The 23,595-nt window shown below is 40.1% G+C and overlaps 1 protein-coding gene and 1 long non-coding RNA gene across 4 annotated transcripts in view; one reads left to right on the plus strand and one right to left on the minus strand.

The window, feature by feature from the left end:
* The window catches only part of LOC124296897 (uncharacterized), a 66,186-nt gene that overhangs the window by 19,751 nt on the left and 22,840 nt on the right, over positions 1–23,595 (plus strand). For all 3 annotated transcript variants that reach the window (XR_006906471.1, XM_046747302.1, XM_046747303.1), the window contains 2 exons: positions 6,018–6,179; positions 18,951–19,145. Coding sequence is in view for 2 of the 3 variants with exons in the window: in XM_046747302.1 (XP_046603258.1) it covers positions 6,018–6,179; positions 18,951–19,145 (357 nt within the window). In the remaining variant the exon portion in view is untranslated. The remainder of the gene's footprint in view (positions 1–6,017; positions 6,180–18,950; positions 19,146–23,595) is intronic.
* On the minus strand, positions 118–1,351 carry LOC124296904 (uncharacterized). The gene is made up of 3 exons (XR_006906473.1): positions 1,193–1,351; positions 878–1,109; positions 118–780 (listed from the first exon to the last, which is right to left on the minus strand). It is a non-coding gene; the product is annotated as an uncharacterized LOC124296904 (long non-coding RNA).

A 23,595-nucleotide genomic window follows, 5' to 3' on the forward strand; every position in this document is an offset into this window, starting at 1 on the left:
GGATCGTTGCGACGTTCACGCTGCTGCACTAATACCGCCCATCGTGCAGTCGGGTCAGGGACAAACCTGTGGACAACCGTCTCACCTTACCTTATACACCTCCTACCCTATGCAGGCTGCAACACGACGAGCACCACTTTGGCGTAACTCGATATGATTTCGACTGTGAGAAGGACACTTTGTCTCTGCACAATCAGAGAAACTTACTCTGCTTGGAACTGATTGGAAGTTCGGGTGTTAAAAAAGAAACACACACAATTATAAAAGTATCTGGTATAATAAAATCGTTTCGAAACCATCATTTCTTTTATCAGGATAGTCGAGAAACCATTCTACAATTTTTACGGAATGATTTTACCGTATGGATCTGATTGATTCAAAATCGCAATATTTGTTCGAGACTAATCAGCGTATGTAACAGTACAACTTCATCAATTATTCTATCGACAAAAACTAAAGTCTGCTCTCTTCTCTCTCGTTCCAAAAAAAAATATTGGAAACGAACTCGTCCAGAGGGTCCATCAGTTACGTCAGACATGCGGCATGAGGGTGTCCGTAAAGCTTCTCGCGATGATCGCGTCTCGTGGCCTCGAACTCCCACGCGTCCCTCCATCCACCACCATCGACTATAGTACCTAGCCACATGTACGGTACGCATGCATAGAGGCAGATACGTCGGGTAAAGGCGTGTGCCACACTTGGACGCGTTCATAAATTACAACGATGGATACACCGTGTTTATAATGGCTGACAGAGGCCTGCGTTGGTATACGTACGTACCTATAAATGTATATTATCGGTGACCATTGATTCAATGACCCATACTACTCGGGACAGAACCATTGACCAATTACATTACATCCTCGTACGTTTATACCTGCTGCAGCTGATTTTGCTGGATGTCTACTGTTAACGTTCCAAATCGTGGGTGGAGGAGAAGCGAAAGGCTGCGATCGGCGGAACCTTTGACCTTTCAGGCGTGAATATCGTTATCCATGTGGTGCACAGGTACTTGGCTGTAACCAGCCGAACAGTCGGTTCGGGTTCGGGCTGCACTACCTACTCTTTCTATCTCTCTCTCGCTCTACCTTTACAATCATGATATCTACCTGCACCAAAGTAACCTGATTGATTTAAAACTCTCCGTCTCTCTCTCTCTCTCTCTGAGCCTTCGTCTAATGAATAAACGTACATACATGTGGTCTCTGAAACACCGATGACCAATACTGGTTCACTGGTTAATCGGACCAAAATTCAATCCAATTCTCCGATATCCTGAGCTGTTGCTGACGACCGCAGACGTTGCGACTAATCGATGGAATATTGAATGATTCCGTTGAGGAAGAATACTTCGGACGGTGATGACATCATTCAAAAACATGACGTATCCACTTTCGAAGGGTGTGGTTATGCTTGGTGTAATCTGTTATGTTTATTGTTTTATTCAAACTGTTCAAGGTTTCAACTTGTTACAATATACTTTTTTAACCATCATCATCATGCACAAGCCTGAAAGCTCATATACTTGCGTATACTTATGACAAATGAGATGACCGTTGACAGTTGTAGAGTCAATTGAATAATTTATGCCACAAGTGATCGTTGACTTCTTATACGTAGTGGGGGTATATAAAAGAAGAACGGTCATGCGGAGCATGTATCCGCATGTAGTAAGTGAAGCATTTATATTTAGTGTTGAGGATACCGCAAAATGATGCGATCGGTCCCGGGAACCGAGCCAAATTTTAATGCGCGCGAAAGTTCCTTTCGTACACTTCTATGACGTGCAGTTTCTAAATATCTTATAGCGTAGGTATACGTGTGTATAAATAATAAACGGGAAGCGGTATGTTATAGACGTTATAAACTATACGTCCGTCTAGTCCTAGCCAAATATGAAAATAGACACGCGATTGTTAGCGAAGAAAAAACAAAAGATAATAATGAAGAACGACGAATTGAAGTCACCGCATCGCCAATAAATATATCTCTCGAGAAATATTGTTGCCCCGGAACTCATTTCGACGTGTATTTTTTTCTCGGGGTTGGGGAATGTGGAAATATTGGAACGAAAGCAGGTTCGAGATGAAGCCTGACCCGGGCACGATTTACTTGAGATACGTGCCTGAGTTTGGCGAAATTTCTCGTCTATTTCTGCTAGTGGTGGCGTCGTCGTTGGTTATACACACGTAGAGGAGAGACGCTAACAATGCTGCAAAGCATCCCTCGCGAAAGACTCGCTCCCGCCGCTCGATACCGTTCGTCTCGGCGGCGGCGACCTCGACCTCGACCCCGACCTCCAACCCGAACGACCCGGACCTACCCTACAACACCGTTGTCGTCCTCTACGTGGATGGAATCGCCCGATGCCTTGTAACTAGCTCCTTGCCGACTTTGGAAGGGTTCGAGCAATCTTGAATCTTCGCCGTCGCCTTATTGTCGGAGTAATCCGTTCTTGATGTATGCTGAGTATGGAGTTTCCACGCCTGGGAAAAGTGGGGAAACATAACTGCAGATTGGACGTTGTTGGTAGGCGAAGACTCGAATGGAATCAAATTAAAAACTTTCCAAGATTATTGTTGAGTCAGTTAGGTTCGTTGCCTCGAACTTTCTGCGTATCTATGTTCTGTAAAATACTTTACTCGTTTGCATTGCATCCAAAAATTTAATTCCTTTTTTCTTTCGAGAGAGAGAATTATCCATTCGTCCCAGCATCGTCTCGCATTGCGGTATGGACATTTTTTCATTTTACAGAGGTTGAAGACTCATGTCTTTGATTGATAATGGTATCTAGATTCATTGACACAGCGATACTTTGAATTCGGGGAAAAATGGTGACGGAGATCAATCGAGTCTCCGTCATGAATAAGTGAAATGTTGAACTTCAAGCTACTTTTGGTTTTATTGAAAAATTATGTATAAACGAGGTTAATATGTTTCGAAATCCAAAGATACAACGTTAATCAAAATACCATTTAACTGTGATAAAGCAAATGAACGACCCCCCTTTCCTTCCCACTTCTACAACGAACTCCATACCTGAAAAAATTACAAGTCGCCGGCCCTGGACGAGTCTCATCTCCAACCCGACCGGTTTGCAAACTCCACGGTCGCCTTTTCTTCTAGGTTCGTGACTTGGAAATCGATCCTTTTTGGCAGTTCGATTGCGATTTAGTCGAACGTAATAGAGTATCAAATAAGTCAAGGGACAATGAGTTTACTATAGAAATCCTAGAAAGTAAAAATACTGAAGCTACAAACAACTTTTCATCCCAAATTTGCTTGAAAAAAAAAGTATAGGTACTTGAGGATTCGTTCAAACAATAAACAAATTCGCTGAAACAGATTTTTTTTAAAATTATTTTGCAACTGTGGTTTCAATATTTCTGTTTGTTCATGATCGGAATTAATATCAGTGGAATCTTGAAGCTTGTGAAATTTGATGAAATCACATGGAGTGGAATGAAAATCCGGTGAAAATCATGTCGTAAGGATCCTTGTGCAATATCGTAGAGTCTTATAGAATATACGAATGGAATTCTCATGATGAAATCCCACAAAGTCTCGAAAATTCCACGAATTCTTTTTCAAGTCTCGAAGTGACACGCAATTTCCGAAAGTCGAATTGATTGAAAACTAAACTTTTATTTTATGGCTTGATTTAAAGAATTCAGTTATTGAGAAGAATGATTACAAAGGTATGGATTTTTTTCTGTACATAAATTGATTTGCAAAGTTGTTTGTTCTGTCTTAGACAACATTGAATTACTGTACAGTTTTTTGTTTTGCATTTTTTTTACAGTTGTTTGACCGAAGAATAATTTTTCGTTTGCATTTCTTGCAAATACGTAAATCACGGTAACGAGGATCTTGTCAATGTTTTTTTTTTTCCTCGACAAGATCAATTACTGTCTTGAATAATGCATCGAGACATAGGTATGTATACATAGATTCCGAACATGGATTATACAGGGATTAGATTTTGGCTTTGATCGGTTTAGTACTTTCTCAATTATTTAAATAACAAAATTCCAATACATAAAATAAAAATGATATCTTGAGAATGGCTGAATGGATTTGAATGAAAATTGGTAACGTGAGGTTTTTTGGGTCACCGATAACGAACCGAAGGTCAGAATTCCAAAATTTGTAATGTCGGATCCATTATAGTGGTTGTAAATTTAAAAAAAACGTCATATTTTCATGTAAAATAGTAACCGAAGGCTCTAAAATCGTTGATAACGAATCTGACTTTGTAGTTCGAAATTCGAATTGGATATTGTCCTTTTTTTCTCTGTATAAACTTGGAACCTGCAGTGTGAGAATGGGAAGTTCGAGGGCTGGCTCGTGGCCAGTCTAAAGCCGCTTGTTGTCTTTCAAATTACTTGAAAATAAAAGAAATTGTATTCGAGGATGAATTTGAATATCGTATAACTAATTGAAATTGTACATCAACTAAGCAATCTCCAATTCCTTAGCAAAGTAACTATCCTTTTAACAAACTTCTGTAGTTGCAAATTCTAATCTTGATGAGTTGTGAGATCGCAGAGCGTCGGATCTGGCAGCGACGGATTCAAATTAGGGCCGCGTTAATTGCCCCGGGATTGCGCAACGTTTAATTACACGACTCGGATCGCGTCCGGCGGATTAGCGCATTGCAGCTCATTGCAGCCCGAAACTGGCGCATCGGGGGACGTACGGAAGACGATACAGTGCAGAGACAGAGTTGACAAATTACATACTCGGCCACGTGTCGAGCCGCAAAGTCACGTGACTGACACCCACCCGCGCTTCGACAGCTTCCGACTTTTCCCGCCAGAGAACGCCAGCGACTTGAGTCAGAGACGGGTGTTGCAGATTCGAATGACGATCCCTAAATGACGATTTGACTCATTTTTTTGCAACGTATGTTCGATTCGATCGTTTCGATCCATGTACGAGACAACTTTTTAGAATCATTCATTCAATTGTTGAGATGTCGCTGGCAATTTTTATTTTTTTTTGTGCGTAATCGGGCCTTGCAGATGTCAATGTTGATGTTTTAAGAGGAATTATGATTATCCCGCGAATATAGCGAGCGCTATAAATAAACAAAGGATTGAAAATACCTGTTTTTACAGAATAAATGTAATTGTGGGAATGTTATGCGGACTAGACAAGTGGAACTCAGTAATCTTGGGGTTTCTGGGATCGTTAAAAACGAAGCTGACGTCAAAATTTCAAAATTCAGAATTCAAAATAGCTGATCCAATATGGCGGACTGAAAATATAAAAATTGATCCTGTTCGCTGATATTTGATCTGCTATTTTAAATTTTGAAAATTTCTCAGATTGACCCTATTTTTGAGATCAGTGACGTCGACAATCTTTGTACAAAAATGTACGCTTCCAAGGGTTAAAATTGACAAAACCTCGCTTATCGTTAACGAAAATCACAGTTCTTTGAAAATTGCTAACGATTTTCTTTGCGTTGGATTTAAAAAATTTCAGTATGCTTTGCGTTATTGCGGCTTATTTGAACTAGCTCAGCGATTCCAAACATCGATTTTTTCTAAAAACGCATCGTTGAACCTCATATTTTTTTGTTCCTTTTTCTATTTTTTAAAAGCGGTATCCACTATTCAGCTTCTTCTCTCAATGACCGAAAATCTAGAAGCCATAAGCAAGTAGTTCCAAAGGTTTTGGAATAGAATAACAAACGAATCGGGATAAAAATAGAGATTCTATGTAAACGTTTTTCCTTCACCCCTGAATATATACACATGTATACGTATAATATAATCACCGGCAATCTGCAATTTTTCTAAGAAAATTCTCAACTTTGCCTATTCAAGTGCCGTATCACACAGATGAGCCAACCGCATTTACTCGGTATCAGTTTATCCTATTAAACTTGAAAAAATAATTCTCAAACGATTCTGTTATTTGTAAGGTTTTCTTTTATTCGACTTTTCCTTCGCCGTTCGTCTCTTTGACGTTTAAATCATCGAGCTATAATTATCCTGTCCGCATTTCAGGGTCTCCTTTGGCTCTAGCAAAGGATCGATGGTCGAGACACTCGTTTATGAGACACCCGTCCAAGAGGAGCCGGAAAATAACCATTTTCACGAGCACAATGGACGACTACCAACACCGAACACCTACGGCTCGGCGGCTCTCCTCGTCGCCCCTGAAACCGAGTAAGTATAATTATGAGGATTACACAGGTCTGCAAATAAATATTTTTTATGGGTTTTGGTAAATATTATGTTTCGAGTTTGCCGAATCCAAAAATTACATCCATTTTCCTCCGTCGCGTGCAGTATTATTGCAAAATACAAGGTGTTTGCGTAAAAAAGAAACACAAAAAAATAATGAAAAATATTTCTTATAAAATTAAAAAAACAATTTCTTTACGAAATGTATTTAATATTCCGTGTTCATTCTTTTCGCCTGTGAAACCTTTTCTTTTTCTCTTTGATACACCTCCGAAGACGATTTACGCTTTCCACTTTCTCTTTCCCTGTTTGTATTTATTCTTGAGTCTCGCTCCAACTTATATTAAATTGAAGTAAGAAATCCCTTTTTTGCATAGGATTTTTAGAATCACGAATTGGATATCGGATTTCGAATTAAACGAGAGTTTCGCTCTAAATGAAGCTACAAACACGAGGTAAAAAAAAAACGTGACGTGACGTGATGGATCTTTTTCAGTATTTTTCCCGGTTTCAGTGAGTGAAAATCTATAAGATACAGTACAAAAAACCTGTGGAATTTTTTAGATGCAAATGTCATCAATTAGCTGAACAAGTTATTGTCTAGGAAAAATCTCTCACCAAAATCTCGAACAATTTAATTGAAACATTGATTTTTCAACTGTGACAAAAATAATTAAAAGATGAAAAAGAAAACTAGGCAATAATTACACATATTATTATACTTGAGGAATCTGTTGAACGAAGAATACAAATTAGAGAATATGGTGAAAAGACGTTATAAATATCGAATCACGTGGAATGAGGCCCTCTTTGTCCCACTTTTCACGATGACGGATGAGAAATGATGGATCGTTCAGTCAGTCAGTCAGTCAGTCAGTCAGTCAGTCAGTCGGTCGGTCAGGAGGGAGAAAATCAACGGCTGCGCACATCGCATGCTGCATGGATATTATATATATATGGGGCATTCCATTACGGCAATTCGTCTGCCATTAAATATCATGCGCAGAGCAACGATTGTTCTTCTGCCGCTTAACTAAACAAGAATTATTGTTTGTTGTTTTTCTTACAAGTTGAAGTATTCATTTTTGAGGCATAATGGGCGGTCAATACTCATGGTTCGATTAATCTATCGATAAATTGATATCGGACACGAGTGATAAGAGGACAATAAAAAAAAAAAAAATGACCTAGATATTCACTCCTGCAGTAATAATCGTTCATTATCGTATTATATATAGATTATAGATTGTAGACGAGGAAATTCGATGAATCGTTTCTCTTTCTTTCTCTCTCTCTCTCTCGCTCTCCTCACCCTCTGACGATAAACAAAATTTATGAAATGAACACAACTCGAAGGGGAAAAAATATACTTATATATATATATATTTTTTTTTTCACTATTCAAATGTGAAGACTATTTTCGTTATTGCAAACAAGGATTATTCCTGCTCAATAAGACGCAGTGCAATCAATTATTTCATATCACCGTGGCATGTTGCACTCCGACCAAGGTAATCGCGTATTACAGACTGACTTTATGCACGTAATTACTTATTGGACGTAAGGTATTAATTACATCGATATCTTTTCTTCGACCTATACAAAGTAACAAAGTAGATCTCACGATCAGTTGGAGTTAAATCTAATCGCACACGTATTTTGCGAACCAATTATTGCGTAATTTCAAAGGAATCTTCGTATTATTATTAAACATTAAATTATAATATATAATCAATAAATTATTGACGATTATAATAATAAAGGATGGATATAGGTGTTGAGTATATTTGTTATTGGTATCGATATTATGATATCTTATAGAAGATGATTTGTACGCTTTTCATGTGGGTCTACGAATTGTTGCACACGTATTTCGAGCCTGCATCATAACCAGCAACAGAACCGGTTCGAAAAATACCAACGTTATCTTACGCGCTGCCAATCTTCTTTCGTTCATTTTACATACATGTATACCTACGAATGATTCACGATTGTAAATAACACGGTTGTATTATTAAACCCGCAAGCCGTAACTCACTCGCTGCCGGATTACATGCACTCAAAATGCCGAAGGATTTTTTTTTCAATCGTATAATTTGTTCGATTTATACCTTATAGATTATTTTTTAACGTTTATTTCTTTACCCCAGAATTCCTATACTTTATTCTATTCTTTAACAAACCACCGCACGCCAAATAGAGAAAGAAAAACTATGTTATCTTTATCTCTCGGCGTTTTTGTAATTATATTCAATATATATATATATATATATATATATATATATTTTTTTTTTTTTTGTTGTTGTTGTTACGTAACGTATAAAACTCGCTTTACAAAGAGATGTAATTTATTTTTTGAATATCCGTTGGCAAGATCGCGAAAGAAAAATTTGTACGTAAAGAGAAGTTTTTCAATCAAACACCTATTGGAAAAGTAAAAGGAGAGCAAGAACAAGAATAAGAAGAAGAAGAAAAACGAGTAGCAGGGAAGGAGGATTGCGCAACGTCCTCCGGATTCTATAACACGGAATTCTACAAACTTGTTTATAGTAATTTAATTAAACTTCGACTGTCGGTCTGTATGGATATATACATGTATATATATCATATATACATGTATAAACACGTATATCCTCCGGGTTTCAACTTGATTAAGACTTTCGTTTGAACTAGATCAGGCAGCGACACGACTGCGTTCCGAACTGCGATATAATATACCTCACCTGCCGTCTATCTGAAACTCGTTTAAGGGGGTGTCCTAGTCGATTTCGACGTTGACGTATGTAATATATTATCTTATTTTTCTGCGTTAAAGGAATATTTGTTATAGTGTTTTTGATCAGAATTACGTATAGAATGGGACTGTTAAACCCTTTTTTGCGTTTCAGATACGTGGAGATCGATATTTTTAGATATACAGCATTAAACTCATCGGTAATTTACGATGATCGTGTTTCTACCTTGAGAATGAATGAAGAAAGAGCTGAATCAGATTCCGATTCGGTAAACGGAGTGTAAAGGGTTTATATTAATTCTATAGTATGAAAAAGCTACTAATTTTACGATAACAAATTTGTTTTTTCGACAGTGTAACCTGTTTTTATTCAAGTCTTGGGAGGGGAATATACCATACACACTTAACGAGGTCATCAATTCAATAGCTGAAGATCAATATTTATATCATAGAAACTTGAATGACCGAGTATTTTTTTGGAATGATTTGAATTCAATAATATTTTATTGATTTCTATGGATACCCCAATAATAATATCAATTGATTATTTGTGATTCTATCGAATCCGGAAGTCAATGAAAATCGTGTAGAAATCAGGGGTAATATTGAAAACGAATAAAAATTATATAATAAGATAAAAATCTGTAGAAATCACTCGAAATCAAAGTAAATTAATTGGAAACATTCAGTTTATAATTTGCAAGTTAATGGCTCGTCAGAATTCTGACGTTTATTCGTTAGACTACCGAAAGTTGATTAATTCGAAGTACAAGAATCTCGGTATTGTCTTTTCAACCTCTCGTTAACGCTTTACATCTTCCAAGACCAGCAGAACAGTGTCGATTCAGAGTTTTCTCACAAGGAAGATCTCTCCGATTTTTTATCTTTTGTAACATGATGTATTTGACTAAAAACTATAAGCGCCAAGTATTTTTTTTTCTCTGTTTCTGAATCGATAAAATTACATTTTTCATTTCTCGTTATGAGAAAAATTTTCCAGTACGATCGGTTAAAAAAATACTATGTTCTTGTGGTTGAAACTGTTAAATCGTCCCTCTACATCCCTTACTTCGGAGGATGGTTCTACCCCTTTGAAGTGTTGAATGGGTTATAAAAAAAAAGAGAGACGCGTTGCTAAGTTTTCAATCCGCTATAACGTATTAAAAATGAAATCGGATCGGTGATATCAAACTGGGATATCATCCTCCTTGCCAGAGGTAAGAAGATGAGGAAGAAAATGCGTCCATAGACGTGAATCAAACAGAAGGGTGGGGTACGTACAACGTAGAAGACCGTGAGGTGGCGCCGCGTGGCCAAATTCCGAAGCATCAACAACACGCAGGCGTGGTTGAACGTTACGGAGCAAAAGAGCCTCAGTCCGACCCTGCAGGTCCGACTTGACGCTGTACGTGGTGGTCGTATTGTGAACCCCGTCTCTCCCCTCGGTTCGCCAAAGCAAACGTCGCGCGTTTCGTTAGTGTGTACGTGTAAAAATTCACCTCGATAAGGAGAAAATAATCGTTTGTGCAAAAAAAAAGAACACGAAGAAGAAAAATAAAAAATAAAATTGTCATTCTCTCATCAGTCGATACGCTAATTTGTTTCGCAATATTATAACCATACACTTCTCGATACTTGCTACACGTAGTATTGCATCGGTGCTCGATTAATCTCGTGTGCTCTGATATTTTCCCTCCTCTTCCCTCCCCCTCACCCCCCCACCCCCCTCTTGCCCCTTTTCCCTCTCTTTCTCTCTCTCTCTCTCTCTCTCTCTCTCTCACCATCCACCCCTACCCAAAACTTGACTCTGACCCCTCGGTTCCTCGGTTTTTGTTCTCTCCTGTTTATCCCAGCGAAATTAATATCTCTGGGTCAGTGCGAAGAACCGACGAATTCATCGGGTGAAAAACATCGTCTCTCTGATCTACAGGCCGAAAGTGTCGATTTAAAAAAAAAAAGAAAGAAAAACAACAAACGAACCGTTCCAGTGATTTTGGATTTCTTGTCGAAGTATTTCAAGTTTTTTCGAAACTAGGATCGTTACGTCTTCTTTGAGGTATGTGGGATGCTATTATCGGTTTTTTTAATTATTAGAACGAAGAGATTTTTATTTATACAATAGCGACAAAAAAAAAAAAAAAACAACTCGATTGCTCTCCAATTTACAAGAGTGAACGAGTTGTTTTACATTCAGGGCTATAATTCGTATTTCCGGTATCATATGTTCTGATTGTTTATTCATTCGGTATCGTTGAGTTATGTCGGTACAACGTATTTTATATGCATAAGCCACAAGTCTGCAGGCTCACCGAAAGATATCTGATGATACTCGCCATCATTGAATTTACACGCTTTGCGTTCTCACTCTTTCATACATCGTTGGATTTAATTTTAAGTTATATCAATTTCCTGCCTATAACTTTCGGGAAAATTCCATTTACTGGAATAGAAAGAATGAACTGGGTTCGAGTTTCCAAAGTGACGCCAGTTCCCAACCGCCTATTGCCGGAAACCTTCCTTCGAATTTCGTGTTTTATGTCCAGGGCTGTCAGATTTGAGGATAAAAGCTCAGCATATGCAATTCACGAATCGGCTCGAGTTTTATTTTTCCTGATAATTTGAGCCTCTGGGGATTTTTTCGCCCCAGCAATTCGTGGAGGGCAGGAAAAATTCGTTGGGTTGAAACGAACGGGACGGAACCGTGTTACTGAAACGCGTGAAATATCACTGCAAGGTTGCCATGGATACCCGCCATCTTGACACACAATTCGGTCACCCCTTCATTGTCCTTTCTTTCCTGGATTCCCGTTTCTCCCGTTTCTCGTTCCTCCTACAAGGCGAAAAAGGGAGCTTCTTGCTTACGACGAATGTCATTGTTGGCTCATGGTAAAAAACAGATCGCTATCAAAACCCGGTACAGTTTTGTAAATTATCTTCGTTGTAAATAGTCCGCAGAAGGTGTTAACCGACGTTTCACCTGTTGGTCAGATGTCAGAGAAGAGGAATTTTTAAGGATTCAGGGAAATTTCTTGCTTGATGATTTTTCAGCGGGATTTTTATTCTTCCCCAAGTACTGAGAGATCGAATTTTATGTAATCTTTTTACTAAAATTCTGACAATGTTAAAACTGTTTTTTTTTGTATGTACGCTGGAAATTTATTCAGGAATTTAGTAACGTCCTCATATTTACTCGACTTGAATATAACTCTTTTCTAATGATTTTTCCACGCGCATCTAGTTGCATCGAGTCTAATGAATAATTTGTTCGCATTTGTGTATACATTGCGTACAACATGATTTTGTTGAAAGCGATGCGTAATTTTGTTGTATTGTATAAACGTTCGACGATCGATCGGAAAAGATTCGACTTCGCTTCTCTTCGTTCTGTACACTTTTTCTTGCCTCATTTATGTTTTTGCAGCACGGAAATTGCGATAACTTTCATGCCATTTGAGGTGTATTGTATTTCTCACGTGCAGTATCCTCGACACATACCGTTAATGGTCTTCCCGGCCACCGTCCGATATTGAACGCTTTCAAAAGGGCGTTACTTTACCTAGGTGTGTAGGTATATATGTATAAAGTATACAGTATACACCTGGGGTGTGTAAGTTGGATTCATTATTCATTGAAAGGAAGAATTCTAATTATTAATAATGTTAAAGTGACGTTACGCCCGTTAAGACAACAATTGCAACATCACATCCGTTAGTCAAAACGTACATATATGATAATTTTGAAGTTGTATAATCGAATGTCTACGAAAAACGTTTGATAATGAATGAAATTTTTTTTTGAAAAAGAAAATTGATACCGATCCAACATTCCGATCTCCTCATATCGATGTTACGTTGTCCGTGTTATTTAGAGAGCTTGGAGAAGTGTGTAATAAAATTTTACGATGAGCGCTAAGCTGAGTGAAGAATAATACCGTCAACATAGTCCTCAGACTTTGCCTCAATATTCATTCATCCGATTTTCAACCATCTAACGAAGTTTTATTCATCCTTTGAAAATTGTCAAAGTTTTCATAATTTTTCGTTACGTGGAATCGGTGCATAACTTCTACAAGACTGTAATGATAGATGTTTAGGAAGAATCGTTACTTCGCACTTTTAGGGATGTCTGAAAATTAGTAAACCATGATAAATAATATACAATGATAAAAAAATAAACAAAATGTAATCTTACTTTAAAACACTGTTTGTTACCGATTTTTCCTTATAAAAGTCGTTCCAAAAATTGCGTAATATTTATAACGTTTCCCTCACGTTTCGTTACGTTAACTTTGTCCTTCTGGTAAATCAGCAATAATGAGTAACGACCCACGGAGTTGAATGCTACGTCCTTTACCGTATCTTCGGTGCAACCGTTTACGCCGTCGGTTAGTTATAATAATGACCATACAACTACATGCGTACAGAGTACGGGTAAAGTCGTTAGAGCGGGTGTAAAGTACGTTTTGAAGGAGTATAGGGTGGTCGGATAACAGGAGGGAAAGGTTCGTGCCGCTCTTGAAAGCTCGTCGACAGTCATCGACCCATTGTTAAGAAAATGTCACAAATCCCACCCCGTCCTTCCGGACTTGAAGCTGGAGGAACTGGGGAACTGGGCTGACGTTGCACGCCCTTTAGAAGGGTAGAAAAAGTGCATTATAAAACTTGAGGAGAGTCTATCCAACCATTGTGTGTATCATTGATGGCCTGAGGAAGGAAGTTGCAATTGTCGAGACGTTAGGGCCGCGCCTTGGTTTTCATCGATATTCGATTTCACCGTAGACTTTCTAATCTTCGGCCCTTATGTAGGTGGCTGGTTACCTATAAGAAATTGGGAACGAGGATGAGCTTAGGATTGGTGTATAGTGTTTTTCTTTGTGTGCCCGGTTCTAATGACGCCGCAACGGCCCGCGGGCCGTTTTCCATTTACCGCGATGACGGCATTCACGCTTTTGGATCCGCACGCCGTTCTGTATATATATATAGTGTACACAAATGTGTGTATATACATGTATTGTGTACACCTACCTACCTCATGCTCGTGGACCTTGAGTCGTTGCGTCATTCGTCGCATTCGTCAAACGTTTCTGTGCGCACATGTGAACATTAAAGAAATAGATGGATCGACAGATAGATAGATATATTTATGTACACGAAAATATTAGACAATGTGGCAATGTAGCATTACAAGAAAAATTACTCTGTGATCAAGAGAGATACAGACATCACAATGTAATACAGCCACTAATGGAGAGTAAGGAATTAATCTAGAATAGTCTACACCTAACATCCAGAGAGAGAGAGAGAGAGAGAAAGAGAGGAAGGATTCATTCCGATGCGAACACTATAAGTTGATCGAATATTGGACGTTCTAATTTGCATCAAACTTCATTGTTGTTGATCACAATCGCCTGGAGGGGGGAGGGGGGGGGGGTTCTATCTAACAAGTATTTATTGGTCGTTCAATCTGACGCGCGTCGGAACTTCCGAAGCCATTTTATCGGAGGTTATTTTTGACCTGACTGATGCTGCAGAATCGACCGCCGGCATGATTAATATTATACCCGTGTTATACCTACATTATATTATCGTATATGTGTACCATCAGACACGTAGCTTAAACTACAGACTCTCTATATTTGTCAGGAATAAATAAATCTTGGTCGTGAGTGAGCGATTCCATACCCACAACTAATTTTTCTTCAAAGCATCCGGTGGTATGGAGGAATAAATAAATTAATGACGCGATCATCATTTATCATTATAGTGTTGGAATCATCTGAATACCGGTGTGCCTAATCCACAGATTCAAAAATTGTAGGTACTAAATCATCACCCATTTCTCTTGGATGATTTTTGGAGTCGATAACAACTATCCGTGCATAATATCCGTACAACTATATCCATTGGTCCTTTTTTTTTTTGCTGCTCAGAGAAGGTAACTATTGAGATACTTTTATGACATCTATTGTTGTCGAAGTCGCCTGCTGCGCGAACGGCTGTGGCTGACTGGCAGTGAGAAAGGAACCTCTGGCGAAGCGCGCGGCACGACGCAGGCGAATGAATATATGTACACGTACACGTGAAAGTGTGTATAAAATATATGCAGAGGAGCGAGGAGAGAGCACAGCACCGTCATGCAAACCGCTCAGGAGATGGTTTTTTGGACTACCTACGGTCACAAAACCCGTCCTCCTCTTTCCCCCTTCGGTGGATGGATATGGAGAGCGGTCGAGGCCACGACGGGATTCGAGTCATGCCTCTGTTCACAGTTTTTCGGTGCCGTCGGACCCACGAACCCAGAGGAGAGATGCATTGGCCAGAGAAAAGAAGAGAGGAGAGACCGATGTTGTACGGTTAACGAACGCCGCCATGCCATCTTCTCGTCTTCCCATCCAATGATCCACCAGAGTCGAGATACTGCTGCGGTGTCACACTTGGGTAGAGCCTTCTTACACCTCTCTAGAAGTAAACCCCTCAGTGGACTTATCGACTCATCGCGAGCTGATTCTCGCGTATTGAGAGCATCCAGAGATGGATTGCAAAGAGCGACCACATCGTCGTGGAGGCCTTCGTCTTGTTCTGATCTTCTTCTTGGTATTCAGGTTGCACCTACAACGCCCAATGATGGTACGGAGTTGACTCTCTTCCATTGGTGGTGGATCCAACTCCTCCTGATCACACCTGCAGGTGTTGGCCGTTTGTCTACAGCTGGCTTCCGGTTCTACGTCTAATATGTATACTTCTGCGTGTGGATACCAGGTGTTACATCATCGGAAGCCGGTTGGTTCGGTTTGACAGAACCTGACAACTAACTCATCCCGGCAACGATCCAAAGCCTGTCCACCACCACTGACGGTGCCTTTGACATAAAGCACGCGTGCACGGATGTGACGCAAGGACAATGGACAAGGATAATTGCATGTCGGCACGTGACGCATTCCCCTGTGAGCTTATACTGTGGCCTAGACACGCCCTGGGTAACTCAAGGTCGAATATCTTGCTCGCTAGGTATGCAGATATGCAAACGTTATGCTTCCTGTTCGCATGCGTCTCTATGTTTCAGTGTCTTTAGAGCACGAGCTTCGACGTAAGCTTCGCATTCCGTTGACAACTACCCGAGAAACGTACTTGAATGTTGTTGGAAAGGTATTTTCGAACGAATCTAAGATCAGGATGGTGAGAAATACGTATTCACGTCTCTTTTGTCACGTCATAAGACAATGAATAGTTCTTTAAATCGAGCTCATTTGAAGCGTAATGATACTTTGGGTTTTCTGACGGTGAAAGAGACCGTCTGGAAATTTCTAAACAATTAACACCTGATCCTCAAGGATAATTTATTCGCAGAATTCCACGAGCATTGTAGGTGCTGGTGAACGTTTGATGTATAATTCCAAATATTTTGAGCATATGGTGTGAATGTACCGGTGATTCTACTTGATAACGGTTCTCAACGCTGAATTTCCGACTATCATGGGCTAAGTCTAATGGAGAGGGGGAATATCTTACCGGCTATCTTTCAAGGTGGTATAATTGAATTTCCTCGTCAATCTAGCCTAGCTATCCTCTGTAATCGTCGCTGCTGGCAACCGAGGGTTCTCCTTGCCTCTGCGCTTTCGTCACTACGGTGCAACCCGATGTGACCGTGTACAATGTACCTACCTACATAAATGCATTACGAGTGCAGAAGATGCTAATTGTAACCGTCGAGTGGATGGGATGAGGAATTGAGCACTTGATCTCAATTTCGGCTCATTAGAAGCGAAATTCCGCAGACGGTTGGACTGTTATCTTTCAATGCTCCAAGGCTTAATTGCGCTGGGCTCGTTCCTTATCGCCGTTCTGAACATCAAACGGCGTCGATGGTCCTTGAAATTCGTTTACTGGTACTCGAACCTTGAACACATCGACGACCAACGGACGGTGAGGGAGTACGGGGCAAGGAACGGAAAGAGGAAAGAGACCATCTCAGAGTCTGTCTCGGAGGAACTCGAATGATGTAATCTAAATTGCAGCAATTGAGCACTGCTCGTACCCCGCGTCGTCTGTCGTCTCGTTTAATGCTTCGCGTGGGTGTTGACAGTGTCGCTCAATCCAAAGTGGAAGCCGGAATCCAAATTCCCAACTCCCAAATCGACTGTCGTCCTTATCCTCTAGGTATTCATTTATATCGGCGATGACAAAGCCAGACTGGAAAAAGATTATCTTTATACGTACAGGCTTCGGGCCCTTTTCTTCATCGTTCAACCGTCACGCTCTGGTACTCGTTTAATTCATCTCGCACATTGTGATTGGGAATGAACAGTGACTGCGAGGAGGAATCCGTGACTCAGAGAATCTCTCTTGTGGTAACAAATTCTTTAATTATTCACCGTCTATGTCGCAGAAGGCAGGCGAATTTAGATTTATGAGCTTGAAGTGGGCGTACTTGTGGGCTTGTTACAAACTTCGCATACCTGCAAATTATTCCGATTATAACCTGATTCCTCAGAATTTTCGAAGCTCTTTTTGTGTTACGTTCAATTAAACTTTGGACTCCATGTTTCGTTTTTATCTTTTTTTTTCGAGTCTGTACGTACGTACATCATGCGCATTAGAGATTCGACCGGGTAATTTAATTCTCATTGCCAACAGTCGCCACAGCTCAAAGTCAAGCTGTATCTCGTATTTAGGATCACTATAGGATTTACCGTAAACGAAGTGTCTGAAAGACTTTGGATAGTTGCCAGCGGTGTTCACGCGTTCTATGAAGAACAATCGTGCAATACAAATATTCAAGTATGAAGAAACAAAGAACTCGGGGACTTGGTTCTAGCTCGTTACTGGAGTCATAAAATCTTATAGCTACACCGCAGAGTTCTCCAATGTTACTCGTTGTACTTTGACGATGGAACGTATGCTTTTGACCGTTCATTGCCCTGACTCAGAAGCTTGTGATATCGGTCGAAGTCTAAGTCAAAACGATACGTGGTCCAGATAATCTTGATGTCAATGAGAAAACACGACACTGTTTGTCACTCGATTCACGTCTCCGAAGGATGTTCAACGAGTTTAATTTCGCGTGTTCCTGACATTGCTATTCTGCATATTACACACCAAAGAGTGCTTGGCATTCTCAATTGCACGAGTAGAGTAAACTTCGAGCAAATAATGGCTCGAGATTGTTATCGCTTGGTACTCAGATGTGATTCACCAACGTCTACGACTACGGTTCAAAACGTTGTTTAGCCAATGACAGAGTTGCGTTGAAGTGTCGATTCGGTGAGAAGTATGGCTCGACCGAAGTTCGACACGACGATATGCTGTGATAATAAGATAAATTTGCGAAACCATTCGACGTTGCTTGAACCGACATGGATACATATCTCCGTGCGACAATCCGCCATCGGTTTTCCCTCTTCTGTATACAAACTCTACTGACCGTATAACCGATAAAATAAGGGCAGCTTGGCGCCGTGACGACGAGATCGATGCGACGAAGTGCCCCAACCCCAACCGCAAACCAGATCCAGCGACATCGGGTGTACGCGTGCGTCCATAATGCACTCAAGTTCTCTTTCCCTCTTCACATGCGAGACCCGCTAAATGGTCTCACCTTTCCTACGATACAGATAAGAAAGCTGCCGGCTATGACTGGACAAAGACGGTTTTTGCGTACAGCGGCGACCTTTTCTTTCTTTTCTCTTTTTTTCTTTACTCGACGTTTTCAGCACTTATACCGCTCGTTATCACGCACGCGTATCGCTTGTTATTTCTGCAGCGCAAATACGTGCATACCTACTTGATTTGTGGAATCTCAATAGTGACGTCACTTTGTCTCTCAACGGTCACGGTATCGAATACATACTCGAAGTTATACTCTGCGGTGTAATCGCAACCGTTTACGTTACGCGTTAAAACGTCGATGTTCTCATCGATGCGCGTAACGTATTGCATCGGCTATCTTAATCCTCTGTTTATTCATACTGTTTACCTACCCTTTCTTACAACGTATGCATGGGATGCTTTGATATGTTTCAGCGAGGGCCGAGAACGAGTCAGGGTATCACTTCTTGAACCGACGCCTTGCCCGTCGACACCGGGCGTCCTTTTGCTCGAACCGACGTCGGACCTCGACGATCACCTTCACACGCATCTCACAATGGCCACCAGTCCGGTCGAACTTCTTACCACCCACACGGAGCACACAACACCCACCTATCACACGCAAATCAGGTACGCATCATCAAACGACCGTCATTGCCATAAAAGAGTAAAAAAATTTCAAAAGTTCTCCTGACTTTGATGACTTGAGCTCAACATCGTGAGAACCTTTAAGGCTTAATACAAAAGCATATTTTCTCTAATTTAACAAAAAAAAATATAAATATAATGGAAGAATTATTTTGTTCAAACTTACGGCATATGAAAGAAGAATATTTAAACGATATTTCATAAAATTTGCATTGAAAAATTTTGGTCCCGGTATTTTTGCGGTGGACACGATAACTCGTGCTAGCTATATTTGAAAACAAAAAACCAAATATTTTCTGTTGGTAGCTGAGTAAACTTGTAGTTGGACGAAGGATTGAAAAAAAGAATTGAAATTTGAATTTTTAGCAGAGTCGTATGCATATAAGTACAATTTTCGGTAAAACCCACACCATGTATTGCATTGTAAAATAAATTGTGATCGAAGAAAAAAAAACCTTCGTCGAATTACTAGTTAATCCTATCTAGAAGAGGTGTGCAAAATTTCCACCGACTTGAGAAATATACTTTTGAGAAAAGAACGATATACGGTCGAGCCTAATGAGAGGAATTTCCAAAAAGTCTCTCTCACTCTCTCTCTCTCCCCTGAACCTTTATTCCAATCGATTTGAAACTTTGGGAAAATATTTTTGACACGTTGTACTATAAGATAAAAAAAAAAAATATATAAAACGAAATTTTCAAACCCATGTAACTCCTCAAAATCTAGCATATTTCGGGTAAGTTTTAACAATAATAACAATGATTGAAGATTTATCACAATCATTTTTTCCCACGTTTCACCGCGTACCGTGAAAATCATCTCAACATACCGAGTTGTAATATTTTTTTATTTATTAGGTGTAGGGTAATAAAGATTTGCTCCTAATAGATAACCTCTGATAAGAAGGCTGAGCCGCGTAACGGCAATCGAAGATAGAACTCTGCCAGTGCGTCGTTTCGCGGTTTGCCTTCCGATTTTTTACCACCGTTTCGCGGCTTTTTACACAAACGTAATTCATGGTTGCCGTTTCAACGGTACCAGCAACTTTATCGCGGAGGAAGTCTCGATCTAGCCAAGCCGCGAATCTTTGGCCTTCGGCACAGAACTCGGTGGTCGGTCCAACAGCCTTCTGTCGCCCTTATCGCATCCGCACCTCGTCTACTTATCGGCGTAACCGCGGCTATCGCGACTTTATAGAAGTATAAGTGTAGGTGGTGACAGAAATAACGCTGTAGTCGCTACGTGTTTTACTAATTAGGTGCAAATTTTTCATGCGAACAGGAACATTGATTAAATAACCCGCGGAAAATTTACCCGAAGGGCAATTCTTCCGTTTCAAAATAGTTTGCGATACTCTTTTAAAATGAAATCAAGCGTGATTTGTGTAACCTGAAAATCAATCTTGTCGCTTGATATTTTATTATTTTTTTTTTTTTTTTCATTTCATGTCTTCTTAACTATGTTTGGAAAAACGGTATAATGAGAATTATATGATGGATCGCACATGTGTTACGTATAGATTAACTCGATGAGGGATTTTTTCGAATGGCGTGTCAGGAGGGTAAACGGAATATCGTGATTTTGAAGAATCATAAACCGCTGAAAGTGAAGAAAATTTCCACCTTGTGTGGAAATATGAACATCCATACGTAATAATAGCGAAAAAGAGAAAAGTATAGTCGGAAATAGGGTAGGTATTATAGTTTCCGGTTATTCTGGCCTTTACGCAATACAAACATGTATATGTATACATATATATATGGGACACCGGGTTTCTCTCTTTGGACCGCAACATAAACCGAGAAGTGTATCCTACATCGGAAAAAATAAATTGCGGTCGTGTATGTCCGAGGTATACACCTACCTATATACCTACACGTTTGTAAAACGCGAGTTTCTCGCATTGTGGTTAAATGTCAAATGATATCGCGTACTCACGTGTATATATATATATACACAACAAGATACTCTGCGTCCACGACTTGAAATTATATGTATATCGTATTGTTCCCCGGCGATTATATGGAAGAAAAGAGCAAAACATATACAGAGATAAAGTTTGCGATGAGCGTAAAATATCCGTACATCGATAAGGTAAATGTACCAGTTATTAACCCTGTACCAATGATCGATCTTTTTTGGTTGTATCCGTTTGATCCTTGGTTCTAATATTAGCAAAAAAAATGAATAAATTTGTAGTGTCTAACCCTCTGGCAATTGGAAATTCACAATTTGTGTCGTAGATTTATAATTATGGAAAATAAAAGGGTCATTAATTGGTTCCAAACGTGTCAATGACTGGTAGACTTACTTTAGTAGCTATCGGATTAAAAACAATATTTCGAGAGACTCTCGGGATGCCAGGGCGAAGCGGGAAACAAATTTCTCGGGATCGATGCAGCAGCAGAGCACCTACTGCCGTGCATCATGGGACGGTTTTAAGTGCGAGGGCGCCAGGTGGACGAACAATAGCATCAGTGGTAGCACCACCTCGATGCGAAGGTTTCGTACTACCTGCAGTTGCAGTCGCGCGGTGATACTGTAACGGTAAAGCTATCTGCGCCGCGTTCTGAAATTTAGAAAAAACAAAATGACAAAATAATGATATCCAGTCGTCATTACCTACCTCTTCTCATCTCGAGCCATTGTCCCGCATGCAGGATATGCACAGCTTCATTGATATCCAAACATTTCATCGTGTCACTGACCCGTCATTTATACATCGTTGAAAGTTGTGGATGAATAGGAGCAAATTCATTTCAAGGGATAACCAATCATAGTTGGATTTACACGTTGCGACATTGATACAGGATAACTGGTACCAGTTTTCAACAACTATTGGGTCTGTATTGTGCAGGTGTTGAGATAAAAGTGATACCGTGAAGCTGAAGAACCTGTCGGTCAAAGATATTCCGTTTCGAAAGTTGTGAATTTTATTGTTCTTCTCGTTCGCTGTTAGGATGTATACACTGTATACCTGTATATCCAAGCTTCGTTATACTTATATACTGGAAATGCGGTTTGAGATGAAAAGAAGTATTTCACGCGCTGCTGATGAATACTTCGAAATTATCTCACATTGACAAGAGTTTTACCAGAGACGAGATTCGGGAGAGAATTTTAAACGGTTATTTACCGTGAAGACTGAAACTAACTATCTGACGTATGTCCGCGATAAGTTGCTCTTGTTGTGTTGTTGTTGTTTTTGTTGTTAGCAGTAGTGCGGGTTGTATCGGTGACAAACCATACCTTGCATAAATTCACGCGGATACCGCATGTCCGTGCAACAAACCAGTCGGATAGCAAATTACACATCGGTATCTTGGCTCAGGTCACATGATTGAGTGATTCGGTGTTGATGCCTGGCACGTACATTTCGACCGAGAGAGAGTTGATCAGTCAGTGAACCGCGCGGTTTTTCTTCATGCAGTTAAGAACCCACATCGCCGATACTTATAATACTTACCTGTCTTCCGAGTCAGTGACTTAAATCCTCTTAGGCACTGTCAGGAATTTCGTGTTGCGGCGATGGTCAATGATTCGGAAAGCTGTATGATGGCTCTGAGACTTCATGTGACATTGAATTGTGTTCGATCCTTATCCGACCAGACAAGATGAGTCCAAACACGCGTTGTTGGCTCTTACAGTGTCCAGTTACAGTCCTTACAACGCGTGTTTCGACCTCACTGTTCCCGTAGGAAGACTTTTGGAATACAAAATTTATATTCATATTGGGGTAACATTGAAGTTCACTCTGATATTTTTTATCTGTCAAAATAATGATTGGGAGAACGTTTTTTGAAAACTTCTGACTGGATGTAACCCCTTAAACGCCAAGCCAAAGACAGCTATTGGCGTGGGCGACTGTCTGTACAGAGAACCGCGCTGTTGGACTACAGTTAATTCGGTACCCCGGCGATCGAGCACCGCGTGCAATGCAGTCAATCTCTGATGAACTAGATTCAGCGAATCGAACGTGCCTTTGGTGTTTCAACCTCGATTGTATGTAACTTACTTACGCCGCGTTGTCTCTGATTGAGTATTCATGCCGCGCGATGACCTAATTGATCCGAAGTACTTATATTACCGATGGGTAACGATGTTCGAGTAGGTATCGATGCTGCTGCTGTTGGTGCGATGAGCTGCATTCCGAACCTCGATTGCTATCGCGCTCGGATTTTTGCGCTCGGACGGGTACTAAATCAATATACAAATCGACTAGACACCGTTTGAACCTTCGCCAAAGTCAACAACGGTGATGAGAATTCGTTTACACGATTTCGACTTTGTCTTTTTACCATCATATTTTTTATTCCAATTTTATTCCTGACTTAACGTGGCGCGTCTCGCGGTTCTCTTTACTTTACTTTACTTTACTTTACTTTACTTTCCGGCGCCACAACGACAGCTCCAGCTGATTATCCCGGAAGC

The sequence above is a fragment of the Neodiprion virginianus genome, chromosome 2 (assembly GCF_021901495.1).
Source record: "Neodiprion virginianus isolate iyNeoVirg1 chromosome 2, iyNeoVirg1.1, whole genome shotgun sequence".
Classification (NCBI taxonomy): Eukaryota; Metazoa; Arthropoda; class Insecta; order Hymenoptera; family Diprionidae; genus Neodiprion; species Neodiprion virginianus.